The sequence below is a fragment of the Equus quagga genome, chromosome 22 (assembly GCF_021613505.1).
Source record: "Equus quagga isolate Etosha38 chromosome 22, UCLA_HA_Equagga_1.0, whole genome shotgun sequence".
Lineage (NCBI taxonomy): Eukaryota > Metazoa > Chordata > Mammalia > Perissodactyla > Equidae > Equus > Equus quagga.
Genome location: NC_060288.1, coordinates 22,318,311 through 22,341,470, shown reverse-complemented (window position 1 = coordinate 22,341,470; position 23,160 = coordinate 22,318,311). Strand labels below are relative to the sequence as shown.

General features: G+C 39.4%; 1 protein-coding gene across 7 annotated transcripts in view; it reads right to left on the bottom strand.

The window, feature by feature from the left end:
• The window catches only part of FAT1 (FAT atypical cadherin 1), a 130,465-nt gene that overhangs the window by 35,018 nt on the left and 72,287 nt on the right, over positions 1-23,160 (bottom strand). For all 7 annotated transcript variants that reach the window (XR_006886656.1, XR_006886657.1, XM_046648574.1 and 4 more), the window contains exons 4-9: positions 16,071-16,132; positions 12,824-13,153; positions 12,269-12,479; positions 9,454-9,593; positions 4,526-4,801; positions 4,182-4,392 (exon numbers count right to left, since the gene is read on the bottom strand). Coding sequence is in view for 5 of the 7 variants with exons in the window: in XM_046648574.1 (XP_046504530.1) it covers positions 4,182-4,392; positions 4,526-4,801; positions 9,454-9,593; positions 12,269-12,479; positions 12,824-13,153; positions 16,071-16,132 (1,230 nt within the window). In the remaining 2 variants the exon portion in view is untranslated. The remainder of the gene's footprint in view (positions 1-4,181; positions 4,393-4,525; positions 4,802-9,453; positions 9,594-12,268; positions 12,480-12,823; positions 13,154-16,070; positions 16,133-23,160) is intronic.

Here is a 23,160-nt window from a genome sequence, read left to right as displayed (position 1 = left end):
ATAAACAGGAGTCCAGAATCCATTATTCTAGTCACAGAATTGAATTGATTTTCCCCAAATGAACTATTACACTTACCCAAAATAAAGTTGACTTGCCACTTAAGTACTTTTTCAAATCCCGTTTTCCTCAAGGTTTGCAATCGAGTGTGGCATTTCATGGACCAGAATTGCTTAGCGTGATTTGCAAACCAGGGGATTAACCAGGCACTTCTTTCTCCACATCATTACTTGTAAACACTCCCTCTACAGCCTTCATTTCCTTCCTTTGATACATTTTCCAAAATTCCATGATGATTTTTTCTGAGGCCAGACCCTGCCTGGTTTTCATTAAGTCTGCCTGGCTCTACATCCAGGCCACAAGGCAGTCCCTCAGGCCACAACAGGGCAGAGGCCCAGGCCTTCTCCAGGCCCCAAAGCTTTGAGCTGAACCCTCGACCAGAAGTGGGGTCCTGCTGCCTCTGCCAGGCCGTGCAGACCCTAATTTCCAGCCTGTCTCCATGAGAGTCAATGATCCCAGATTCTCTCTCATTGTGTTTTAATCAGCCATCAAAACTCTAAGGACCTTTCTCATCCTACCTGTGCATCACCTCACCTTCCAAAACTGACTGATTGCCTGGACCGATACAGGAGACTATGGAAAGCTCTGGACAACTGTCTTCATCCCCACCCCTTGGACTTTCCTATGTCTGCACTAATAAAGCAGCTGACCTACCATATATTATATTCATTCATCTATACGCATCTGTTTTATTTTGTATAGTGAAATCTTATAGCTTCCAATATGCAAGCCCTCAAGTGGAGGAACAAATGGATTTTATCTGCACTGAAACAGGCTGGTGGTGTTGGAACACACTGCTTTCTGCACGACTTGCTCCCTGCCCTCTGGTCACAGCGGCCTCCTCCTTGCTCTTCAATCGGGCAAGCATATTCTCATCTCAAGACCACCATATTTGGTGGTTCCCTTCCTGGAACAGTCTTCCCCCAGCTATTCTCATTGCTTTTCCATTGGTTCACATTTTATCCAAATGCTCCCTGCTTAGAGAATGTGATGGTGAGGTCTTCCTGGCTCTCCCTGTTCAGAATGGCTATTTCTGTCCCGTTTTTTCTTTATAGCATGTATTGCAACCTTGTTCTTTTATCTGTTCTCTCACTGGAACATCAGCTCCATTTAAGCATGCCTTGTTTTGTTCATTATTTTATCACCTGTGCCTAGAAAAATGCTTGAGACGTAGGAGACACTCTGTAAATATTTGTTGAATGAAATGACTTTTACACATGTATGAAAAGTGAAAGAATTAAATACCAGACAGGCTGATGAGCAGCATGAAAAAAATTAATACATTCATTAAGGCACTATATTTACACTTCTATTTGGTTTTGTTTTTCTGAATTTATATGTTTATTACTACCAACAACCATCTGTTAGATTAAGCACTTCCTATAAAAGTATCTGCAAAAGGAAAGTGTACTGACTAATTAGGAATCTGAAAAAACTTATCAGTTGTGTGAAATTCAGAAACATTCTTTATTACGTGGAGTACCTGGACTTTGATTAAGACAGCTCTGAGCTCGTCACTGATAACCAGAAGGTTAAACAAGAACCCAACTAGTCAATTAATATCTGGATCCCACATACATATCTACTAAGGCAGAAACCATTGCCTTTGCAGATGGGAAAGCAACAGCATGTTTATGTGGAATCACACTGAAGGCTGCTGAGTGGCTTGGACGTGCCCCTGTCTCATCCAGCAATAGGCACATTTACCAAATACTGAAATGCACGTATGGTATTCATGAACGAATCAACAGGGCAGTGGGACACGTATATAACAGGTTCAGGCTTCGTCATTCTTTTAGCTGGAGGTCACTGGTGGTTTCTAAATAGCGTGAAATTGTTCTCTCTATTTGAACAAGGCAATTCTCTGGACAAGCACGTGAATTTGCGCTCATTAGCCACGACTATATTACACACACACACCCCAAAGGGCACGTTGGAGAGCTGTGCACAGGAATCTGCTTCTTCCCACGATGGACATGCTATGGATGCTCAGTAAGATGCTGACTGCCTGACAGTATAGCAATTCCTATCAAGTTTCAACTGCAACTATATTTAAACTAAGTTTGGGGAAGAAAACCAATTCTAGTCACTAAGTATGTTTACTGAGTGTCTTCTATTTCTAGCGATACGAGTTTTGAAGTCACAATAATCTGTACTTTCAAAAGACAAAGAGAAGAAAACACCATATAGCCCAGAGTATAGTGCTGTTGTATCTCTAAGCATGTAACTCAATTGTTACTGAAAATATCCTTTAATTAATTCCTTTTTCCCTAAAGACTCCTCATCAGACCAAACCTTTTGCTCAATAAATTGCTGCTAATTAAACATGCAGTGTTACAGCCTGAATTTTTATAACTAGTCTTCTGAACTTTATTAAATGTAATCTGACACAAATTAGGAGCAGGTGACTAGGAACAAAACTGTTAAATGAAAGGCTGTATGACCTTTCACAGTTCCAGCTATTCCAATGGATTTTTCACACACACAATTCCGCTGCCTTTTAATAGGACTCATTTCCTATAAAGTAATTGCTTAGCACAATTTTTATACTACCAAATCCATAAAAGTATCTTCTTCAAAGTCTAAGTTTTCTATCAGAATAGGCCCTTGGCATTCTCTATTCTTTGAGTGGAAATACAGTGCCATTCCTGGAATACCAAATCACTAATCCGTCAGTCACCGGGAGCATTCAAAGAATGCACACGCCTTTAGCGAGGCACCAACAGTCATATTTTAACCACCCAGTTGTTGAAAATTATGTGAAAGCTAAGGGAAAGTTTCACATTTTCTCCTACACAGACCCAGTCAGTTTGTCTATGAGAAAATTATTTTACTGGAGTGCTCAGGCATGCACAAATGGAATGCTGTGTTTTTTTAACAGCTAAATTTCTGAACCAGTGGAAAAACCTTCATCTCATCAGGGCACTAACTACACTGTAGTACGTTTTAACCCTGCAAATACGGGCTGTATATGAGATCTTACTTGTGAGCAATGGACTGAATTTGGTCCTTTTCAGGGAAATAAATGAAACTTCAAATATATTAAGAAATAAAAATAGTTTAACCACATAAAATACATTAAGCATTGTTTTTTTTAAATTGCTCTCCATTTGCTCAGCTTTTTATTCTATTTACACCTCTGGCAATTTTAATGCCCAGGAAAGACACAATTTCTCAATACGCAGAGGTATGGACTTATTAAAAAAACAGTCAAGTGGACAATCACAATACTCTAAAATCATTATAAAGACAAAAGAATGAAAGAGACTATATTCTTTGTGACAAGAGCACCGAGAAAAATGGAAAAATGGAAGCTGCCTTCTTGATATTTAATTACTTATTCATAGTGTTCGGCACAAGGAGGGAAAGTCTCAAAGCAAGGTGACCTCCTGTAAATCATACCTACAACTGTCTAGGCCCATAGTTTCAGCTGGGCTTCCTCACCCTGTTGCCTCTGGCCCCACTGCAGCAGAGCCCTTAGCCTTGTCAGCGTTTCCTCAAGGCCTAGCACCAACCTGGGGCCTACTGCAACAACCCAGCTCCATGAATGAAACACAACCGTCAAAGGTGCTTGGGAGTGAAAGGGACAGAACATCTAAACCTGGAAGGGGCAGGAGGGGCATGACACCCTCTTTATGAGATCTAACCCAATTAGAGCTGGAGGAGTCAGCACTGCGTCCTGGAATTTCCTGCTCTGCCCAAGAGAAAATACTCTCTGACTAAAAGTAAAACATTCAATGACTAGGCTACTGTTTTCCTCATAGCGTTCCATAATTAACAGATTATTATGGAGGAAAATCATTGTGTGGTTAAAACAATTTTGGAAATACTAAATTGGTGAAATAAAGTTTTCGTTACTGCAGGACTTTTCAGAGCCTTGAATTACGCTAATATTGTGAATCTCCAAGAACTTAACCCAAACTTACTTAGGACTCTCTTTGCTTTCTAATGGGTTAAAAGTTTAGAAAAAAATCCTCTTTCTCCTAACACGTAAAATGGGAGCTGAAGATCAATTTAAGCAATTTTTACAGTGATACACAGAAATGTTTCAACATCTGGAACAAATTTTAGATAAGAAGTATACTTTTTAACAAGTTAGAAATCTAGAGTGCTCCAAAAATACCTGATTCGATGGAGTACAATACTTCAGCATTTTTCCCTTTGTCCTTGTCCAGAGCTGTAACCTGCAACACGACTGAGCCGACAGCTGCTGACTCATAAACCCGCCCTTCGTAGGAGGAACTCGTGAACCACGGCGCATGATCGTTCGTGTCACTGACATTGACAACGATCCTTGCAAAGTTGCGCTTTACAGGGACATCTTGATCTCGTACCTGAAAGAATCAACCCATTATCAATCCCGTTGGGGTTTTCCTTACAAATGATTAAAAATCATCACTCTCAAACATACAAAACCCATCAGAAAGCAACGGGTGGGGTGGGAGGCGAATGAGCAGAAAGCTGTACCATGACTGTAAGAACGTGCTGGTGAATGGCTTCATGGTCAAGTTTTTCAGAAGTATAGAGCGAGCCAGTCGCAGGATCAAGACGAAATTTCTTGAGACTCAACGGATCGATACTACTCTGCAGAGTATAGATCAGTTTGTTTTTCTCATCCTTATCCAGAGCACTGATTTGTAAAACTTCCGTTTCTGGCACTGTGTCTTCAGGAATAACAACTTCATATTTTGAAGTAGAAAATTGAGGGCGATGGTCATTTGTGTCTATTACTTTGATGAAGACCTGCGATGACAAAATGACTCTCATGATAATATTCCTAATTATGATGTTTTCATAAAGAATCGGGGGGAAAAATCAGATGCACAGTGAAAACAATTGATTTTTTAGCAAAATAAAATACAAATATGAGAAACAGAAGAAACAAAAACCCAGAATCAAAAAATAACTAAATTTTCTCATTGATATATTACGTATACAAGTAAGATAATGAAGACCTTTCTAAATTCTTGAGACTAACTTTGGGGAAAAAATGTAACACTTTCCACACACTTCTTTCTGAGATCTCTTAGGTCTCCACTGAAGAGGTATTTCTAGATTACTCATGTAAAGATAACGGAGAAGTTACTTTACCAGGATTTATAGAAGACTAGTTTCCTATATCAGATTTGGATCTGTAATTACCAGCTATTGAGTTGATGTTGCTGCTAGATGCTTTCTTCTTCTAATCTTTGAGACTCCAAATTCCTACCAATAGACTTTTTATATGCATAAAAACAAAAACTAGAAATGTGCTTTAAAATTCTTATTATATTTTTGTGATCACAAAACCTTCATATAAATAGTAAACATTCAATTCCTAAAAGCAATTTAAGTACATTGACAAGATAAACTCTCTTAAACATGTCAACATAGAATAAAAACCTTAGAGGAAAAAAAGTAGATGTTAAAAAACTCAGTACTAAGCTAAAATTAAAAAAAAAAAAACTTTGGCAGTAAAGATTAATTTTCAGATTGAAAAGACATACATGGACAAGGCACAATGGAAATCACTCCTGATTATAAAAGATGGTTCACAGTTATGAACAAGAAATGTGAGCTTCGTTGGCTCATATGGAATGAGGGGTTCACTAATCCAAATGGCACAGGAGCACAAAGTCCCAGGAAGGTATAGGTAAATTGTTAACCACACCGGTGCAGGCTTATGAACTAGAAGACTTTCTTTTTTGTGTGTGGGCAAGACTGGCCCTGAGCTAACATCTGTTGCCCATCTTCCTCTTTTTGCTTGAGAAAGATTGTCACTGAGCTAACATCTGTGCCCATCTCCCTCTACATTCCATGTAGGACGCCACCACAGCATGGCTTGACGAGTGGTGCTAGGTCTGTGCCTGGGATCTGAACCTGCGAACCCTGGGGTGCACAAGCAGAGAGCACAAACTTAACCACTGCACCACTGGGCTGGCCCCTAGAGGCCTTTCCATGAAGACTACACCAGTGTTCTCACAGGACACTAACATATCAGTGATGGATTTGTAACAGTAAACTTTACAGGAACACAAAATGCATTCCCCAAACCACAAAATGGTTTTATGTGAAAGTTATGTAAACATTTAAAACCACAGATGGGGGCCAGCCCCATGGAGGAGTGGTTAAATTCGTGCGTTCTGCTGCAGGCGGCCCAGGGTTTCATTGGTTCGAATCCTGGGCGCGGACATGGCACCGCTCATCGAGCCACGCTGAGGTGGCGTCCCACATGCCACAACTAGAAGAACCCACAACTAAGAATATACAACTATGTACCGGGGGGCTTTGGGGAGAAAAAGGAAAAAAATAAAATAAAAATCTAAAATTATAGATGCCTCACTGAAAGGTCAATGATGATCCAGAAGGGATGGCTATAAACCTAATTTCTATAAGTTAGATTATATATTCATTTTCACTATAAATTTACAAATATTTTCTCATGGAGTGTGACAGAAGTTGGGGAGAGACAGTTTAATCCTGCTCCAAGATTAACCACAACTAAATGGGGACAGTCAGAGTGAAAGCAACCATTTCTGACAAGGCAATTCAACTGAAACATATCATTAGGCACTCACGTGCTCAGCACTGGCCTACATATGACTGAGGGTGAAAACAGGTGTATGACAGCCCCCGTTCCTCAGGATGCATTCTACCCCATCGGGCAACGTCTCACACACGCAAAAGCCTAATGAGGCTTCACACAATGACAAGCAAGGTTTTAGGAGCCCTGAGATGGTCTGGGATGTTCAGAAGGCTTTTGAAGCGTTAGGTAAGGCTTTGCTTGCGTAGGTCTGAGGTTAGCAGATGAACGTATGTTGGGGTAGTGGGAAGAGCTCATCAAAGACAGGAAGCCAAGGGGTGGCATCGAACATCCTATCTCCTAGAGACTTGAGGGCAGGACTTAGAACTAGAGGATATTAAGTAAAGGAGCAGGGAGCACGTGGGATCGAATATGCAGCCTTGACTCCCGAGCAGAGGCTGGAGAACTAACTACACGTCCTGGATGCTTGGAACCTGTCGATCAGCAGAAATGCACCTGTGCTCCTCTTCCCAACTGGCACACCATTCTGGTAGCAGGCCGGGCACAACGAATTGCAGGGATACAGAACGGAGACAAGAAGGTGACGCAAGTGTCAAGGAGGGGCGGACGAGAGCCCAAACCAGTGCTGATGGGCAGCAGCAAACGCTTTGTGAACGCTCGCTGGGTGACAGCCTCAGAGGGCTTCAGGAGCAAGCACCTGTATGTTATCTCACTTCACCCTCAGGAGCACCCCACGAGGGCAAAATCACTGTGTCCCTTTTCCAGATGAGAAAATGGAAGCAGCACAGTGGGTTACAGCCACTTGCCCACAGACAGTGGTAAGAGGCAGAGCAGAGATTCAAACCCAAGGGCCTGCTTCAGAGTATGAGATGCTGATGCTCGAGAGAAACAGAAGGAAGACATGAAAGCAAAGCTGTTTCCAAGAAAACAATGTTCACTGGATTTGTAAGTTATCTTGAGACACCAGATAAAGGAAAGGGACTTGAATTCATACCGGTCAGCAGCCTCAGCTGAAAACAGCAGGACAGGAAGGCAAGACGAGCTGTTTCGACACAGCACTGGCACTTACATGATGACCCTGCCACTGCCCATCTCTGTGGAGGGTGTACCTTGGCTTCTGCGACAATGCTCTCCAAACTGCAAACACAGCATCTGCTGTGACTGCCGACCTCGATGCAGCAAAACCTGCTCTGATGGTTCCTCAGTGTTACCTACAAACCTGAATCCACCCTGCTGTGTTCCAGGGCCCTATCAACCGGGTTCTGATCTCAGAGTCTCTCTTCAGGTGGTATCTGCTGCTCTGCTCCCACCCAGATTCCTCCCTCTCTGTTCTCACCCCAGCCTGGAAAGTGAAACCTAATTACCGATGTTCCCTTTGTCCCACATCTTAACAGGTCACCCCATGCTCTGTAACCATTCTCTGTCTCTCTCTGCAAGCAATTCATTAGGATATTATCAAGACCCTCTGTAAAGACTCAAAAAAATAATTTACAGAAGTATAAATGAGGCATTGAATTTAAGATATTCTGTACCCCTGAGAAAGGAAGACTAGAATATATTTCCTGAGTTTTATAGGAATTTTAGTCAATCTACACTGTATTTCATACTAAACTTTTAACCGTATAAAACTACAGTTACTGAGGAAGGGGTACATTGCTGATTATTGACTTCTGTAATAAGTGATAAATGCTACAGGTAGATACATCATCTTTAGTAATGAGAACACTTGGCACAGAGGGCCATTTCTATTCATTATTTCCTTTTCCTAGATTTCTGGTTAGTGGATTATTTGAACTGGTCTACAGACAGTTATAGTCTTTAAACATTTCAGAATTACCCTGTTAAATTTATTACAATTCTTGATGTTTTCATTCTCGTTTTCATGCTCTAAAGTCTAGCTTCTCCAATGACAACAGTTACCGACAAAATGGAAATTTTAATACTGTACTAGAACTTTTACATGACAATCTCAAAATGACCCCAAAGCATGGTACATTTATCACTTCTAAATACAATAAAAATCACAAGCATTTGGAGAAAGGAATAAGGTCTTTTCACAACTGGCTTTAAATTATCTATTTGTTTATGCACTGAAAAGACATAGATTTTTTATTCTTCAATGAAAATGATGAGCAGATCATCTGTCTTATTGAAGATTTAAAACAGTATAATCTAAAGCCAGAAAAGTGGACTTCAGAAGTATTTTATTCTCTAAAATTTCATTTCTTCCTTTCACTTTTCAGATATAGTAGATTACACATAAGCTTTTAGCTTCCGCCATTCTAATGTGGGTTCCAAGAGGCCAGGATTTTCTTTCCTCTGTTCAGCTTCTGGAACAATACCTGGCACCTAACAGGTGTTCAACAAATTCTCAAACAGCCCACACTGAGAATCAAAGAGAATTAATAAGAAAGAAGAGAATCCAAATTTAATTTATAGAGTTTGAACATTTAAAGTTCAAATCTCAACAATCTGGCCATCTCTTAATCATCAGATAGGAACAAACAAAGATGTTAAAGCAATTATTAGAACAATTGTATCAGTTATTTTACACAGCCCTAGTTAAGGTAGCCAAGGGGGAAAAAATCTGGAAAAAGTGATTTAAAAGATAATTAATCACTTTAACCAGCTTTAATGAAAATGATTTGGACAATTCACCCTCAACAGTGATACACTTGATACTAATAAAGTTCAAAATGAGTACAAAATTAAAAGATTTTGATGGCATAACATGTTGTGTTTTTTTCATAGTCTTCTTTCAAAATTTTCAAAACTTGTTAATTACATGCAAAACCTAAATCGGGATTTGCAGCAGCATCGGAATGTCACGTCAGTCCTCCTCCAACAAATACATCATTAGTCACTCACTCACCTGAGTGAGAATAGTGGTGGTTCCATCTGTAGCCTCGACTGTGAGGTTGTAGTTTGATTTCTGTTCTGCATCAAGAGGTTTGGCAACAATGATGGTTCCGGTGCCCTTGTCCACATCAAAGTGACTCTCATAGTTGCCACCTAGTTTAAATTAGGACAAATAGAAAAGTAAAAACAGATGAAAGGATGAAAATCTGTCATTTATTTTGTGGCTTTCTAACTCTTAATGGCATTTAAAAAAACAACAGAAAACCTTCTGATATATTGGACCAAGGTGATTCCAAGGAGCTTTCATTTTGCAAGACAAGAAAAGAAGGGGCAATTCGAAAGACAATGCTTATTAAGGCAAAGTTGAGCCATAATTGTCAAGGAAGCCACCAACTGAGAGGAAGCAAGAAAGCAACGCTGAAAACAGAAAAACACTGCCAACATTGCCAATGAATTACTTTCAATTTGCTTTTTCAAGGGTTCCGAATTTCTCTTTCATTTATATCTCAGGAGCTATCTAAGACATCATTTAGGAACCAAAATTGGCCATTTAAAAGTTTACTCACAAAAATTTTTTGTGACACTTTGAACATACAGCCCTAATAAAATAACTACTAAAAACAAATGTTAACTTTGAAAATAACAGTGCTAGTTAACATCAGTTAGTCCTGACTCTCACACACTGTGTGAAATTTTTTCCCATTGTTGTCAAACACAAAAAGCTTAATGAGGCAAAAGTTTCTGTGCTACTAACATTATCCAAATGCATTCAATTATATTCTCCATAAAACTCTCTTTTCAACTCCAGTGAACTTGAGATACTTATATCAATGAATTGAAATGGAATGAAAACAAAGGCTTAATATCATGATGAACTTCTATTACTAAATCTACCCAGAAAACAAAAAATGCACACAGAAAACAGAGTGTTTAGTTAAACCTAAAACCAAAGATCTCGGGATGTATGAAAAAGATTATGCTTGCAACTGGAATGGGGGACCACGTGCACACCACGAAAAGGAAAAGCAATGAAAGACAGTCACTGGAAACAAAACACTTGTAAAAATTGATGCTTTCATTTTAGATCTCATAATCTGAGGCAAATTATGTGATCTCAGCAGATACCTTCTGCTGTACAGTTCAGGTCACAAGTCATCTGAAAGATGTAAAACACTTCTCTAGCAAGTGTGTCTCCTGGCACAGCCAAAAGGAAGCAAGCAAGCATGGAAGGCAAGCACAGAACAAGGGAGAGCCATCAATCAAACTGGTTCCAAACGCAGTCAGAATTAACCGGTGAAGGACACACTGGCCAGCAGCAGCCTGCTCATCTGAAATGCAACAGGAGTTAACAAAACGCAAAGCAACTATCCTGACTGTAGTTAGCTAGGAAAATAATCTTTTTTTATTCCTAAAACTAAACACAGATGTTGAAGACATCAACAGTTTCGTATAATGACCAAATTTGGGAGAATGGCCTGTCTAGGGTGCAAGTTCAAGGGGTAATGCGTGTACCAATTGCAGCCGGCGGTCCCTGTAGCCTACGTGCCATCAGCTTCAACCTGCTGACACAGCACTTGGGGGTAGGGTGGCTAAGGGGTGGACAAGGGAAAAGGAATACGAAGTTGACAGAACCAGTGATGAATCACGATACATACTTTTGATCTTCAATATCCTTATAATTAAAATAGTGTGAATAGAATAAAACAAGCTAAGATGTCAAAGTCTGACATAATTTTTTGTGTCTGTGTGTGAGGAAGATTGGCCCCAACCTAACATCTGTGCCAATCTTCCTCTATTTTATGTGGGATGCTGCCACAGTGTGGCTTGATTAGCGGTGCCAGTCAAGATCCAAACGCGCAAAGCCCAGGCCACTGAAGCAGAGCATGAGAACTTAACCACTACAGCACAGGGCTGGCTCCGCAAATTTTTTTTAAGTATGTTGGAGAATAAGGTATCACATTCCATGTCTAAGCTAAATTCAATGACAAAAAAAAACGGAACAAAAAGAATCAGCTTAGGCATGTAATTTTTATCACAGGATGATTTAATCTAGCAAACCCTGCTTCCTATTGAAAACAAGGTAAATAAAACTTAAAAAGTCATAGTTGACACTATCGTTTTTAAGTTATACAAGTGAAATTTGTAAGCTTATTCCCTACAAAATACTGACATGCGACAGTCACATAGGCATAGTTATTTTAACCATTCAAATCACATTCACTAAAAATAGTAAAGTGCCATGTGTTACATATCAGGAAGGAAAAACTAAGAAGCTGTGCTTCTGGACCAAAACATTTAGATTTCTCTGTAGCTCCTTGATGCACTTTTAAAAACATTATTTTTATATTAATGATATGGTAACATAGAGTACCTTTTTGTTTGTTTGTCTGTTTTGTGGTGAGGAAGATAGGCCCTGAGCTAACATGTGTAGTCAATCTTCTTTTTGTGTGAGGAAGATTGCCACTGAGCTAACCAATCTTCCTCCACTTTGTATGTGGGATGCTGCTACAGCATGCTTTGATGAGTAATGTGTAGGTCCACACCTGGGATCTGAACCTGTGAACCCCGGGCCACAGGAGCAGAGCATGTGAACTTAACCACTGCACCACTGGGCCAGCCCCAGAGCACTTATTTTAAACAAGTTTAATATACGTTAGATAGTATGAAAAATTTTGCAGTCAAAATGCTGCAGTTTAACAGAAAGTCTCCACTTATAGTTCTTCCTTCCAATTTTAAAATCTGAGATATGCACAAAATCAGGAAACCGTAGACAGGTTCTCCTCGGTGTGACCTATACAAGCACAATGAGAACTAGGAGGCATGCTTACCAATGATGTCAAACCAAAGAGGTATGCCAGGAGGCTCGACAGACAGGACACCAATCATGTGAGCAACTGGATCGCTCTCCATGACAGTAAAGGTGAAAAACGATTCTTCAAACGAAATTGGCTCCAGGGATGGTGTGGGTTTGGAGATCCACTCAATATGGAGTCGAGTGGTTGATGACTTTTGGGGGCGACCATTATCAACTGCTTTAATCTGTAAAATATAGAGGGAATAAAAATAGCCAATTAGAAAGGATGCCGCATAACTGAAGCATGGATTGGTTTGGTCTTAAACTGAATCAATTTCAAATATTTCATATCTGTATTTGTATATTCTACATGTTTAATGCTTGATAAAAAGAGTGACCTCTTCAAGAGTGACACTCAACATGAATACTAACTGGACTGACAGTTGGAAAGGGAAAAGCAAACTCATACTTCCCACTGTTAGGTCATGAATACTGAGGCTATTTACTGAAAAGTTATAAGAGAAGAGACATACAACTAGATTAATAGTCAAAGTATATAAGAAATTCAAAGACCAGAATCTTCACTCACCGAAAGAATATCATATTCTCCAGCTCCAGAAAACTTCTTGGAGGAAACCACTCCAGTTTTGGGCTCAATAAAAAATTTGCCATGCTCATTTCCATCTTCGATGCTATAGGAGATTTCTGCATTGGGACCTTCATCTTTGTCTGTGGCGATAACACGGTAGAGTGGCTCACGCCTGGCGTTTCTTTCTCGTTCTGGTTTTTCCCGCTCTGGGAGTCTGATTTTGTAGAACTTTTGCAGAAACTGAGGTTTGTTGTCATTTTCATCCAGGATTTTCACAATTACTCTTGCAATGGTTGATTTGGGAGGACTACCATTGTCTGTTACAGTTACCTGTTTTTGCAATGTAACAGATCAACGAATGTTTTTAAATCATACTATATAAAAAGTGATGATCTTCTTCCTAATAATGATAATGAGCATTTGTATGAACCTCTACAGTTCCCACAAGATTATGGCCCATACCTTCTCCTTTCATTCTGACAACAGCCCTGTGCAGAGGCAACCACCACATTTTCACATAGGGACTCAGGGAGGGGGGGGCAAGGGCTGAGAAAGACTCGGCTGTGAGCCCTGCTCTCTCCTCACACCAGCTCTCTTCCTCACCCCACTGTAACTGTAACGTGAACGTCATCAAAATGCTAAGCTATCAAAAACTTAATCTTTTTAAAAGGAAAGGTACATGAAGATTTTGCTTTTAAATATTTCAAGTCCTCTTCAAAATAATATACACTCTATATACTTTAAAATAAAATCTCCACACACTGTATTAAAAAACTCGTTTTTAAGTTTCATCAATAAAATAAGCTAACTCATCAATTTAAAATCTATGTTAAGTAGCATGCCATTTAATCTACCGGTAATCATTTTATTTTGTTTGGCTCTTTTCTTGTACAGAGGTTTTCCATGTTGAGTAGGGTGGACATAAACATTTAAATTTAAGACCAACTTATTAAATAAGATTTTCAGTCAAAGATATATAAAATTACTTTCATTCTAAGTAAATTACTCATGTATTCAATTTAGCAATAAAGATCAGAGATTCTAGAGGACTGCCCCCAATGAACGCTTCTATATGCATAAGAGGTAATTTCATCCTAGATCAAATGTCCCTTTTTACTCCAGTGTGGACATGAAAAGTAATGACCTTAGTAATAGTTACTCTCCCCTCACCCAGATTCTCCCAAATTAACTACTGTAATACTACAAGCATTACAGTGGGCTGACATTTTCTGCGGAACTCTTTTCCTTTTGAAGAAGGTAGGTATAAATCCTGTTAGTGATAACAGTGGGAATGTGCCCTGAAGGAACGTGTTAAGAGTATTTAAGTAAAGTAGTTGATTTGCTTAAAGTACAGGATTCCCCAACTCTCAAAATAAAAATTACTAGTTTAATTTTAACCTCTCAAAACATTTCCTTTTCAGTTTTTTTATATGATCTTTAGGAAAAACATAAAAGAAACAGAACCAACGCTATGCTTTTCAATATTCATCACCAAGTTGATCCTAAGTTTGGGTCCAAGAACCAGGAGCCAGTAACACAGCTTTTAACATGTGAGGAAAACAACTCTCTTCTTTAAGACAGTCCAATCAATGCCAGCACTGGCCCTCGAAAAGACCCCCACAAAAGGTCTACAAAAAAAATACAAGATATGTAAACAATTACACACTCTTATATCCTATCAATGTCTTAATATTATCTCCAAAGTCCTAAGCGTCTTACACCTGCTCCCATGCAGACTTTGACACTCATTGAGAACAGAGGGCTCTGGAGGGAGGTACGCCGTAATGGGTGTGCGGTGCCAGGCTAGCTAGGGTGAGGGGACGGGGGCAGGCTGCCAATGTGTGCAACCTGCTGCTCTGGATGTTTTGCCATCTGTCTATTTTCTTCAGGAACCATATTCCCCCTTCTGTCAATCCCCGTCGTGACTCAACAAAAATTCAAAACTCTGCTCCATCATCAAGAAAATGGATTCAGGGGAATTTTGCAACTTAGGACGAAACCCGTAGATATAACACATGAAGAAATTACTAACTGTAACTGTGGCTATGAAACCACTTCTTCTGGACAGGACAGGGGTGCATACATGTACATGCGCATGCGTGCGCACACATACTATATAGCTATAAGGACCAAATATTTCACTGACAAAGTTAGAAAATTCTGACCAAGGATGAAATGAAATTAAGCAGACAGTATTATGAACAGCAATGGTATAAAAAGAGAGAACTAAAAAAAAGGAAAAAAAGAAAAATCACAGTTTTGAATTTTCTCAGTTGCCCATACTTCTAGAATAGGAGAGTGGTGTGCATAATCCAAAATGAAACAAAAGCACTTGGCTTTTTCCAGTTCTGGCTCTAATAGTCACCACTGGCCTTTAACACGTGACAGAGAAATGTCAACAGGAGTCACAGGTTTGTTCTGCTCCGTCTTCCCTCTGCACTGGCTGCCTTTTCTCTCAGCCTCGTCCTGGTTTGCAGGCGATGGCAGCCAGCAGCCTCGGCAGGCTCGAGGCCACATTACACTCTACCTTCTTCCTCCAAATTACTCCTATCCCTTTCCCCACGACATATTTACTGTCCACTAGAAACTAGGCGACCAGCAAATGACAAGCTGTGTCTCCTCTTCCAAGGTCTAGAAGGCATTTTAAATTAACCACGAGAATGAGGAGCCTTATGAGAAGAGAATATCTCAGATGAGCACGTGTCAGACGTCAATCTACTGTTATTTTAGAAATTTGTAAAAAGCACAAACTTTATATAATTCCATTTAAAATACATAAACAATGCAACTGTTTAAGAGCAAAAAAAAAACTGGAAACAAGCTAACTACAGTCAAAAAGGCTGAATAAGATCTATTAATATTAACATAAATATATCTCAAAAACATAATACTGAGGAAAAAGATACAGGAGGCACAGAGAAAAATATCACTTATGTAAATGAAGATGAAATTCAAATAATATGGTTTTCAGTTTCGTTTGGTGTGTGTGTGCATGTGTAAAGTACAAAAATTAGAACAGAACTTATGATAATGGTCGTGTATCCCGTGGACAGGAACAGGGTATAAGAGGGACATGAACTATGTTCACAATGATTTCTTCAGCTTTCTTTTTATTAATGACCTGAAGCTAACATAACAGTTAGAACCATGAACATTAGCTATGAATACTAGCTAACATGTACAAGATTGCCCCTTCCCATGAGACTTATAATATTTTAAAAATAATTAAAAATAAAGAAACGCTTACTTCTAATATGTGTTCATCTTGCTGCTCTCGGTCGAGTTTCCGGGATGTGGTTGTGATGAGACCTATAAAATGATAACAGTTCATTAATCCTCACAAATAAAGTCCATTACAAAGTACTGTAATTGAAACCACACTCTGAGCGTAAAAGTCTCAGCGAACTTTTAATTTACTCTGACAGAAAAAAATGCTTAATACAGGCAATTATTTTCTTTACAAATAACATACTTTACCCTTTCTCCTTTTAATGGTTCTTAAATCCACTCGATCAATGACAGTATTAATGAAGTTGAAAAATTCAAATGAGTTACTTTTCTATTTGTTTAGTAGTTTCAATATACATTTTGTTGGAAAAGTTTTAAAAAGTGAGATAGGTTATCCAGGATTTCATGCTCATCTGTTATCTCCTTTAAGTGTGGCAGAGATGATTAATAACTGACAGAAATCACTTCCATAGCTACATTAAAAAGAACCATTGGAAAATACAATGTTGACTATGATTTATTACCTTTGACTCATCGACCCTCAAAAATGAAGACCTGTTATAAAAACTAACATGATTTTCCAGGTAATGTTGCTCAAATAAGAATCATTTAATTTCTAATAAAAGAAGAAAATAAATGATTCTTCAAAGAAGTCCTATATTCTTTATTTCTTTGATTTTTCTATCAAACTAGAATATCTATAGTTTCAGTCTCCCTCTAGAACTTTAATGACTGTCTGCTAAATGTCAACATATTGTTGGAACCTAGTAAACCATTAACATTGATTAAATATATTCATGTACTTCACCAAAGATACAAACAAAATTCCTCCAAACACAAAAACATCCTCTAGAACCTGTGCTGATAACAGACAGGTGCCCAGTGAGTGGATCTGACATCGGATCTGCCTTATGTGGCAAGACAATTACCAGGGCTGATCTTTTTCCTGCCCAGCTTTCTCTGGTTTTCCCACAGGGAAAAACGTCAAACAATTCATATTTAAGAATAGACTTTATCACTGTAAGTGATTTTCTCCTATTATCCTAAGTAATTTCACAAAACTACCAATTAAAGGCTATTCAAACTGTTTCTCTAAATTTGTAAATGAAAGGTTTGTGTTTTCATTTAATTGGAAGTACTTTTTTTTCTTAAACAGTCACTAAGCATCTAAATCAACATTATCTTCCCACAATTCAATGATGCAATGCTCTCTTTTTAATAAGAACAACGAAAGACTTTACTGTAACTGGATCCGGGGGTTTTTCCCAAACCATACTTATAGATTAAAAGAGGTTTAAGGAAAATGCTTCAGAATGCTTAATGGTGTGAAAATGTTGCTTAACGTGGCACAAACTTGATTTTCATTAGTGAAAAAACCTTTTAAAGTTAATCCTTTTTTTTTTTTCCCAATCAAAAGTTTACCACCCACTTCTGACTGTGGTCTTAAGTACTTCAAGCACAGTCATGCATCACTTAACGACAGGGATACGTTCTGAGAAATGTGTCACTAGGCGATTTCGTCATTGTGTAAACATCATAGGGTGCACTTACACAACACTAGATGGTAAAACTGTCTACACACCTGGGCTATATGGTACTAATCTTATAGGACCATCATCCTATACGTGGTCCAACACTGACTGAAACATCATTATGTGGCGCATGACTGCATGACAGGAAATCACTGTAACTGGTCCCAACTAATTGTCCTAATGTGTCCATCAAAAAGTTCCCCTCAGGCTAGCCCCAGTGGCCCAATGGTTATGGTCAGGGTGCTCTGCTTTGGTGGCCTGGGTTCCTGGGCATGGACCTATGCCGCTCTGTTAGTGGCCATGCTGTGCTGGCAGCCCACATACTCAAAATAGAGGAAGACTGGCATGGATATTAGCTCAGGGCAAATCTTCCCCAGGGGAAAAAAAAAGTTGTCATCAATAGTAACATCATCACATGGGGCAACAGTTCGGAATATTCATAGAAAATTAGAATTCAGCTCCTATAGAGCATAATGATTCATTGCATAGAGATACCCATTAAAATTCTGTTAGCAAATAAATAAATATCCATTAGCAAATAAAATTCCACACTTTACATTTTACTTACAGCATACCAGACTGCTAATAAGGATGGACCCACATCCACACTACCAATTCAATTTAAAGCCAAAAAGCAAATCTGACATCATCTCCTAGGTCTGGAATTACTTTCAAGTTCTACGAACTTCAAATTAATTCTCCTCTGTTAACTCAAATGGAACACTAATTCTACTCAAATGCAGTGAATTCTGATGCTCCTCTCTTATCCACTTTAGCCTAGCTATTCCTATCACTCCTTCACCTCTTGGCTTAAACATCATTCTGAGGCCTCCCCTGACAGGCCTCACCTGGGCTCCCACGGCTGGGTTCTCTTCTCCACGCTTTCATATTTCCTCTCTCATAACACACCACCCCACAGCATTACAGTCACTCATTTAAAAGTCTTCTTCTGTACACTGAAAACCCATGAAGACAGAGACCTTGCCTTCCTTGTATGTTTTGGCCACACCGCTCTCGATTACCCTTGAAAAATACTTGAATGTGTGACCACACGAATTTCTTAAAAGTATAAAAGATCAGACTTTAAAATATGTATTAGAGTAAGAGAGATACATAAGCTACACTAAACTTGGAAATAATGGTACACATTTATAGCTTACACATGAGCCAACAGAAAACCATTTAATGTGTATTTCCTGACAAGATGTGTCAGGTGCCACCACAGGTGGTCTAGTTGATGGTGGCATGAACAGATGTTGAGAGGCACAGAGCTGAAGAGCAGAGAAGTAGTCAGAGGCAGACAGATAGATTTGGGTTACACCCCAAGTATTGAAAAGAGCATGAATAAAGAGAAGGGTGGGCCTACTAAAAAATAAAAGAAGATGGTGGGCCAATCTTATTAAAGTAGGGGACATCAATGTTTAGAAAGCCATGAAGAAGCCCAAAGCAACAGGCTGGAAGCAAACCACGTGTCCCAGAAGCCAGGGCAGAGAATTCTTTAAGAAGTCCTTTGTCCAAGGACTTCAGAGAAGCTTGGAGGGGAAGATAAAGTGAGAGCCAGGGAGGAAGGAAGTAGAGTCAGAAAGGTATTTCTTCTAGGAAGAGGAGACTGTTCAGCACCCTAACACAGAGGGCATGTAACGAGCAACTGTCAACAAGGGAAGACAGACAAGATCTAGACCAGAGCTAGCCAATACAGGAGCCACTAGCCTCATGTGGCTATTGCAATTTAAATGACACGTAAGATCTTTCAGACTGACAAAAAGACCCTTCTTTCTAGGTTCACAACACTCCTACCAAAAGCAATCCTATGAGAAGCGTCACCGTGTTTTCTTTGCCCTAAAGCCATAACCAGGGAGAGGACGTGCACGTACATACGACGGGGGTGGCATGAGGTGGTGCACCCCTGAGAGCAGGAGAAGAATAGTCCTTTTTGTGGAATTTTCATACAAAATGAACCCTGAAGAGAAAACAGAATTTCCTAATACTGTGAAGCAGGAAAATACTGGGAAACCTGTAGACATTCTTTGGAGGTACACTTTACGTTACAGCCATCAAATGCACCGCGAGCTTATCATCATGGAAACGCTATGGAAACAGCCCACTCTCTAGCCACACCAAGCTAGCTGGAGAATTCATCGTGCATTTCACACCCACTTTCACCTCTGTAATTTTGCACATCTCAATCCTGCTAATCCTTCCCCCTTGCCTCCTTGATAAACATCTATTTCAAAATGAGTCCAAAGTGTACCTTTTCTATACACCCAGTGCACGTTATTTAACCTTGTAGGTATTAAATATCCTAATTAGTGTATCCATTTCTTTCATCTGAAACATTTGTGCTCATCCTTAATGTTTATTAGTAAATCCCAGAAAGATATACACTTAATAGAAACAGTACATTATTTCAGAATTGGAGAGAAACCTTCAAGATTATCAAGCTCAGTTGCCTGAACCAAAGAGAAGTTAAATCGTTCCAAGGTCACCAGTAAGTCATATCAAAGGCAGGATTAGAATTTAGTTTTCCTCAGGCCCAGATGAGAGGCGTTTGGGGTTTTTTTCCTCCCCATCATGCCACACTGCACACTTCACTGAATGATGCTATTTCAACTCTCCATAAACTCTAAACTGTCACTTACATAAAGTGTAAGGAAACCAGCTAGAATTAATCATTATTCATTTAATAGGTCCAAAAAAGCAAGCTAGAAAATAAAACAGAGTGGGCGAAAGCAGTGAAATGTGTGTGCAAGTGCTGCCTTTTGTAACTTTGTGTTTTATCTGTCTTTTCTGCAGAGCACAGTTAAATTAAAAATAGAAAGGAAAAGACAAGAACTTTGTCATGGAAAAACATCCCATTCTGTAGAGCAATACGTTTACAAATGGAGGGGGGCTGAGACCGCAGACACTATCTTCTCACCAGTCAGCAGTTACACACTCACCCCATAAACGTACGTAAAGCTAAGTAACCAAACTTTCCTGTGTTTGACGAATACCATTAGAAAAACTATCCATGGCCTCTCAATGCCACTTTAGACATTTAAAGAAGTCATTTAAGAAAACAGAGAAAGTTAGATGAACTACAATGCTTCAATATAAAATTTTACTCTGACATTTCTTACAAATCAACACCAAAACCATCTCCAAACTTCTCAAAGTTCAAGAGGTCAAATAGACTTCGCAAAGTAGGGAGCACATAAAGGTGAAAATGAAAGGATTAGTGAGCGAAGATATGATGTGACATAGTTCCCCCAGGTGGGCTGTAGTTATGTATTCATTCAACTATTTTGTGCTGTCTGCTCAGAATGCAAAGAGGATTAAGACAGAGTCTTGTTTTCACGAAACAAGGAAGAAGGCTAGAAGGTGACTACCTCCCCAAAACGATAAGACGTTAGACTAGAGTTTGCAGTAGACATAGAAAACAGGAAGAAAGCAAGGGCTTCTTGAGGGCTCTGTACTCCAAGTAAGTCTGACCTTGGATGACATGTAGTCTAGTAATCTCTGTCGTCCCAGCATACAACCAACCAACCACCCAAAACAAGAGCAAGCCCATCCAGGACCAGCCAGCCTCAAGCCAACCAGCCAAGTGACCACATTACTTGAGAGATCAGCCAAGCAGGGACAAGACTAGAACTGCCCAGCAGAATCTCAAACTAAATTACGGTGGTTGTTTCAAGCCACTGAGTTTTGGAATGGTGTGTTACAAAGCAAAAGTTATCTTGCATTTCAAATGACCTCACCTCTCATTGTTACTTGGCTTACTAAATGCCAAGTTATTGTGCTATGGGCTTTTAAATATATTATCTCATTTAATCCATATGTATATGACAATATCTATTCCATAATAAATAAATGAGTATTTTCACAGACCCAGAGAGATTAAGCTGCTTACGCAATACCGTTTAGCAAGGTGGTGAGTAGGGAGTTCAGTAACTCAGAGCATGAAAGTCTGAAGCCCACATTAAGAATGAGAGAAGCCCAGGAGGTACTGAAGACTTTGGTTCTGCAAAAATGGTTCAGAACATCAGCACTGTAGATACAACTAGATGGCAGCTAGAGAACGAAAAAAAAAGATTTCTCAGTAGGATTAAGGTCCGACTGCAATGAGAGAGCAAGTGCTTGTGACCTGTAGTAGGAGTTTTCTAAGAACCAAAACTGTAAAACGAAAGGTTCTGGATCCAGAGGAAAAATACTGCTGTGGCCATGTGTTCACCCTGCTTGGCAGGAAATTTACTTTGAACGCTTGTCCAGTCATTCAGCTTAAGAATAAACAGAGGAAGATGGAAAGATCAAGAAAGAAAAAAAAAAAACTCTGCTCATCTGATTTACATTTCCCATTACTCTATTTTCCTCCAACCCCTACAACTATGTTGGCTTTTTTATCCTTTGGTTATTTTACAATAATGCAGAAACCACAGCAACATATGTTCTAGAAAAGCACCACCCAATAAAACTTTCTGTGACAATGGAAATGTTTGACAACTGTGCTGTCCAACATGGCAGCCCCCAGCCTGTGTGGCCATCAAGCACTGGAAACGTGGCTGGTGTAACTGAAGAACTGAATTTTTAAATTGATTTAAATTTGAACAGGCACAAACCGTCTCTGACCCTTTAGTCTCTAATTTCGAATTATACATGTCAAAACCAAGAACTTGAACATCTACAATATTCAAAACCGTTTTCTGTAGTTAAACTGTGAAGCAGTAATTCAACAGTGAATCTATTTGTTATCAAAATCCAAATTCTGTAAACATCCGTCTTAAACCAAAATAGTGAAAAAAGCAACTTTCCAAGATTTTAACTGTGCTGACACTGCTCCATAATGCTCCCTCGCTGTTACTGGTCTCCATCTCTCTGGGCTCAGCTGGTGATGAAGAAACCAGGTTGGTTGGTGTTAGTTTACAACTTCATCCAAACACCTAAAAATCTGGAGTCTCCGTGTTTAACAATGACTTTTCAAAAATCATTATTCTACCCATTTATATTTTTTGCTTCTGATGCTATCTTGGCTAAGGACTACAAATTAATAAATGAAATGGCTGTTCACAAGCAGCAATGATGTTGTCATGAGGTTTACTAGCTCAAAGTCACCCACTTTTCTGCCTGCATTGTTACTCAATTTATTTTTCAGAATGTCTTCCCTAAATCTGTCACTCTGAGACACACACAGAAGCCCAAGACAAGGCCCTCGTCCTCAGGGGCATACTAGTTATTTAAGGAAACCGCCCTTATACTAAAAAGCAGAGATGAGTATTAAACCACTCTCTCCTACTTCCTTTTAGGCAACGCTAATTGTGTGCTTCCCAGGACCCGGCTCTGGGCCAAGCATTTTACACATGTCATTCTCAATGAGTAAGCAAGCAACCCTATACGGGAGCTACTGGGACACCATCTTCAGTTTCAAGATATCTGAGGCCAGTAAATGGCATCCTGAGATCTGACCCCAAGTCTGCCAGATCCCAGAGCCCAAGCTCTTAACCCACATACATGACTATCAATATACAGATGATTACATATTTAATATGTATAATGATTACACAACAGAACTATTCAGTGAACACATATAAGCCTCACTCATTA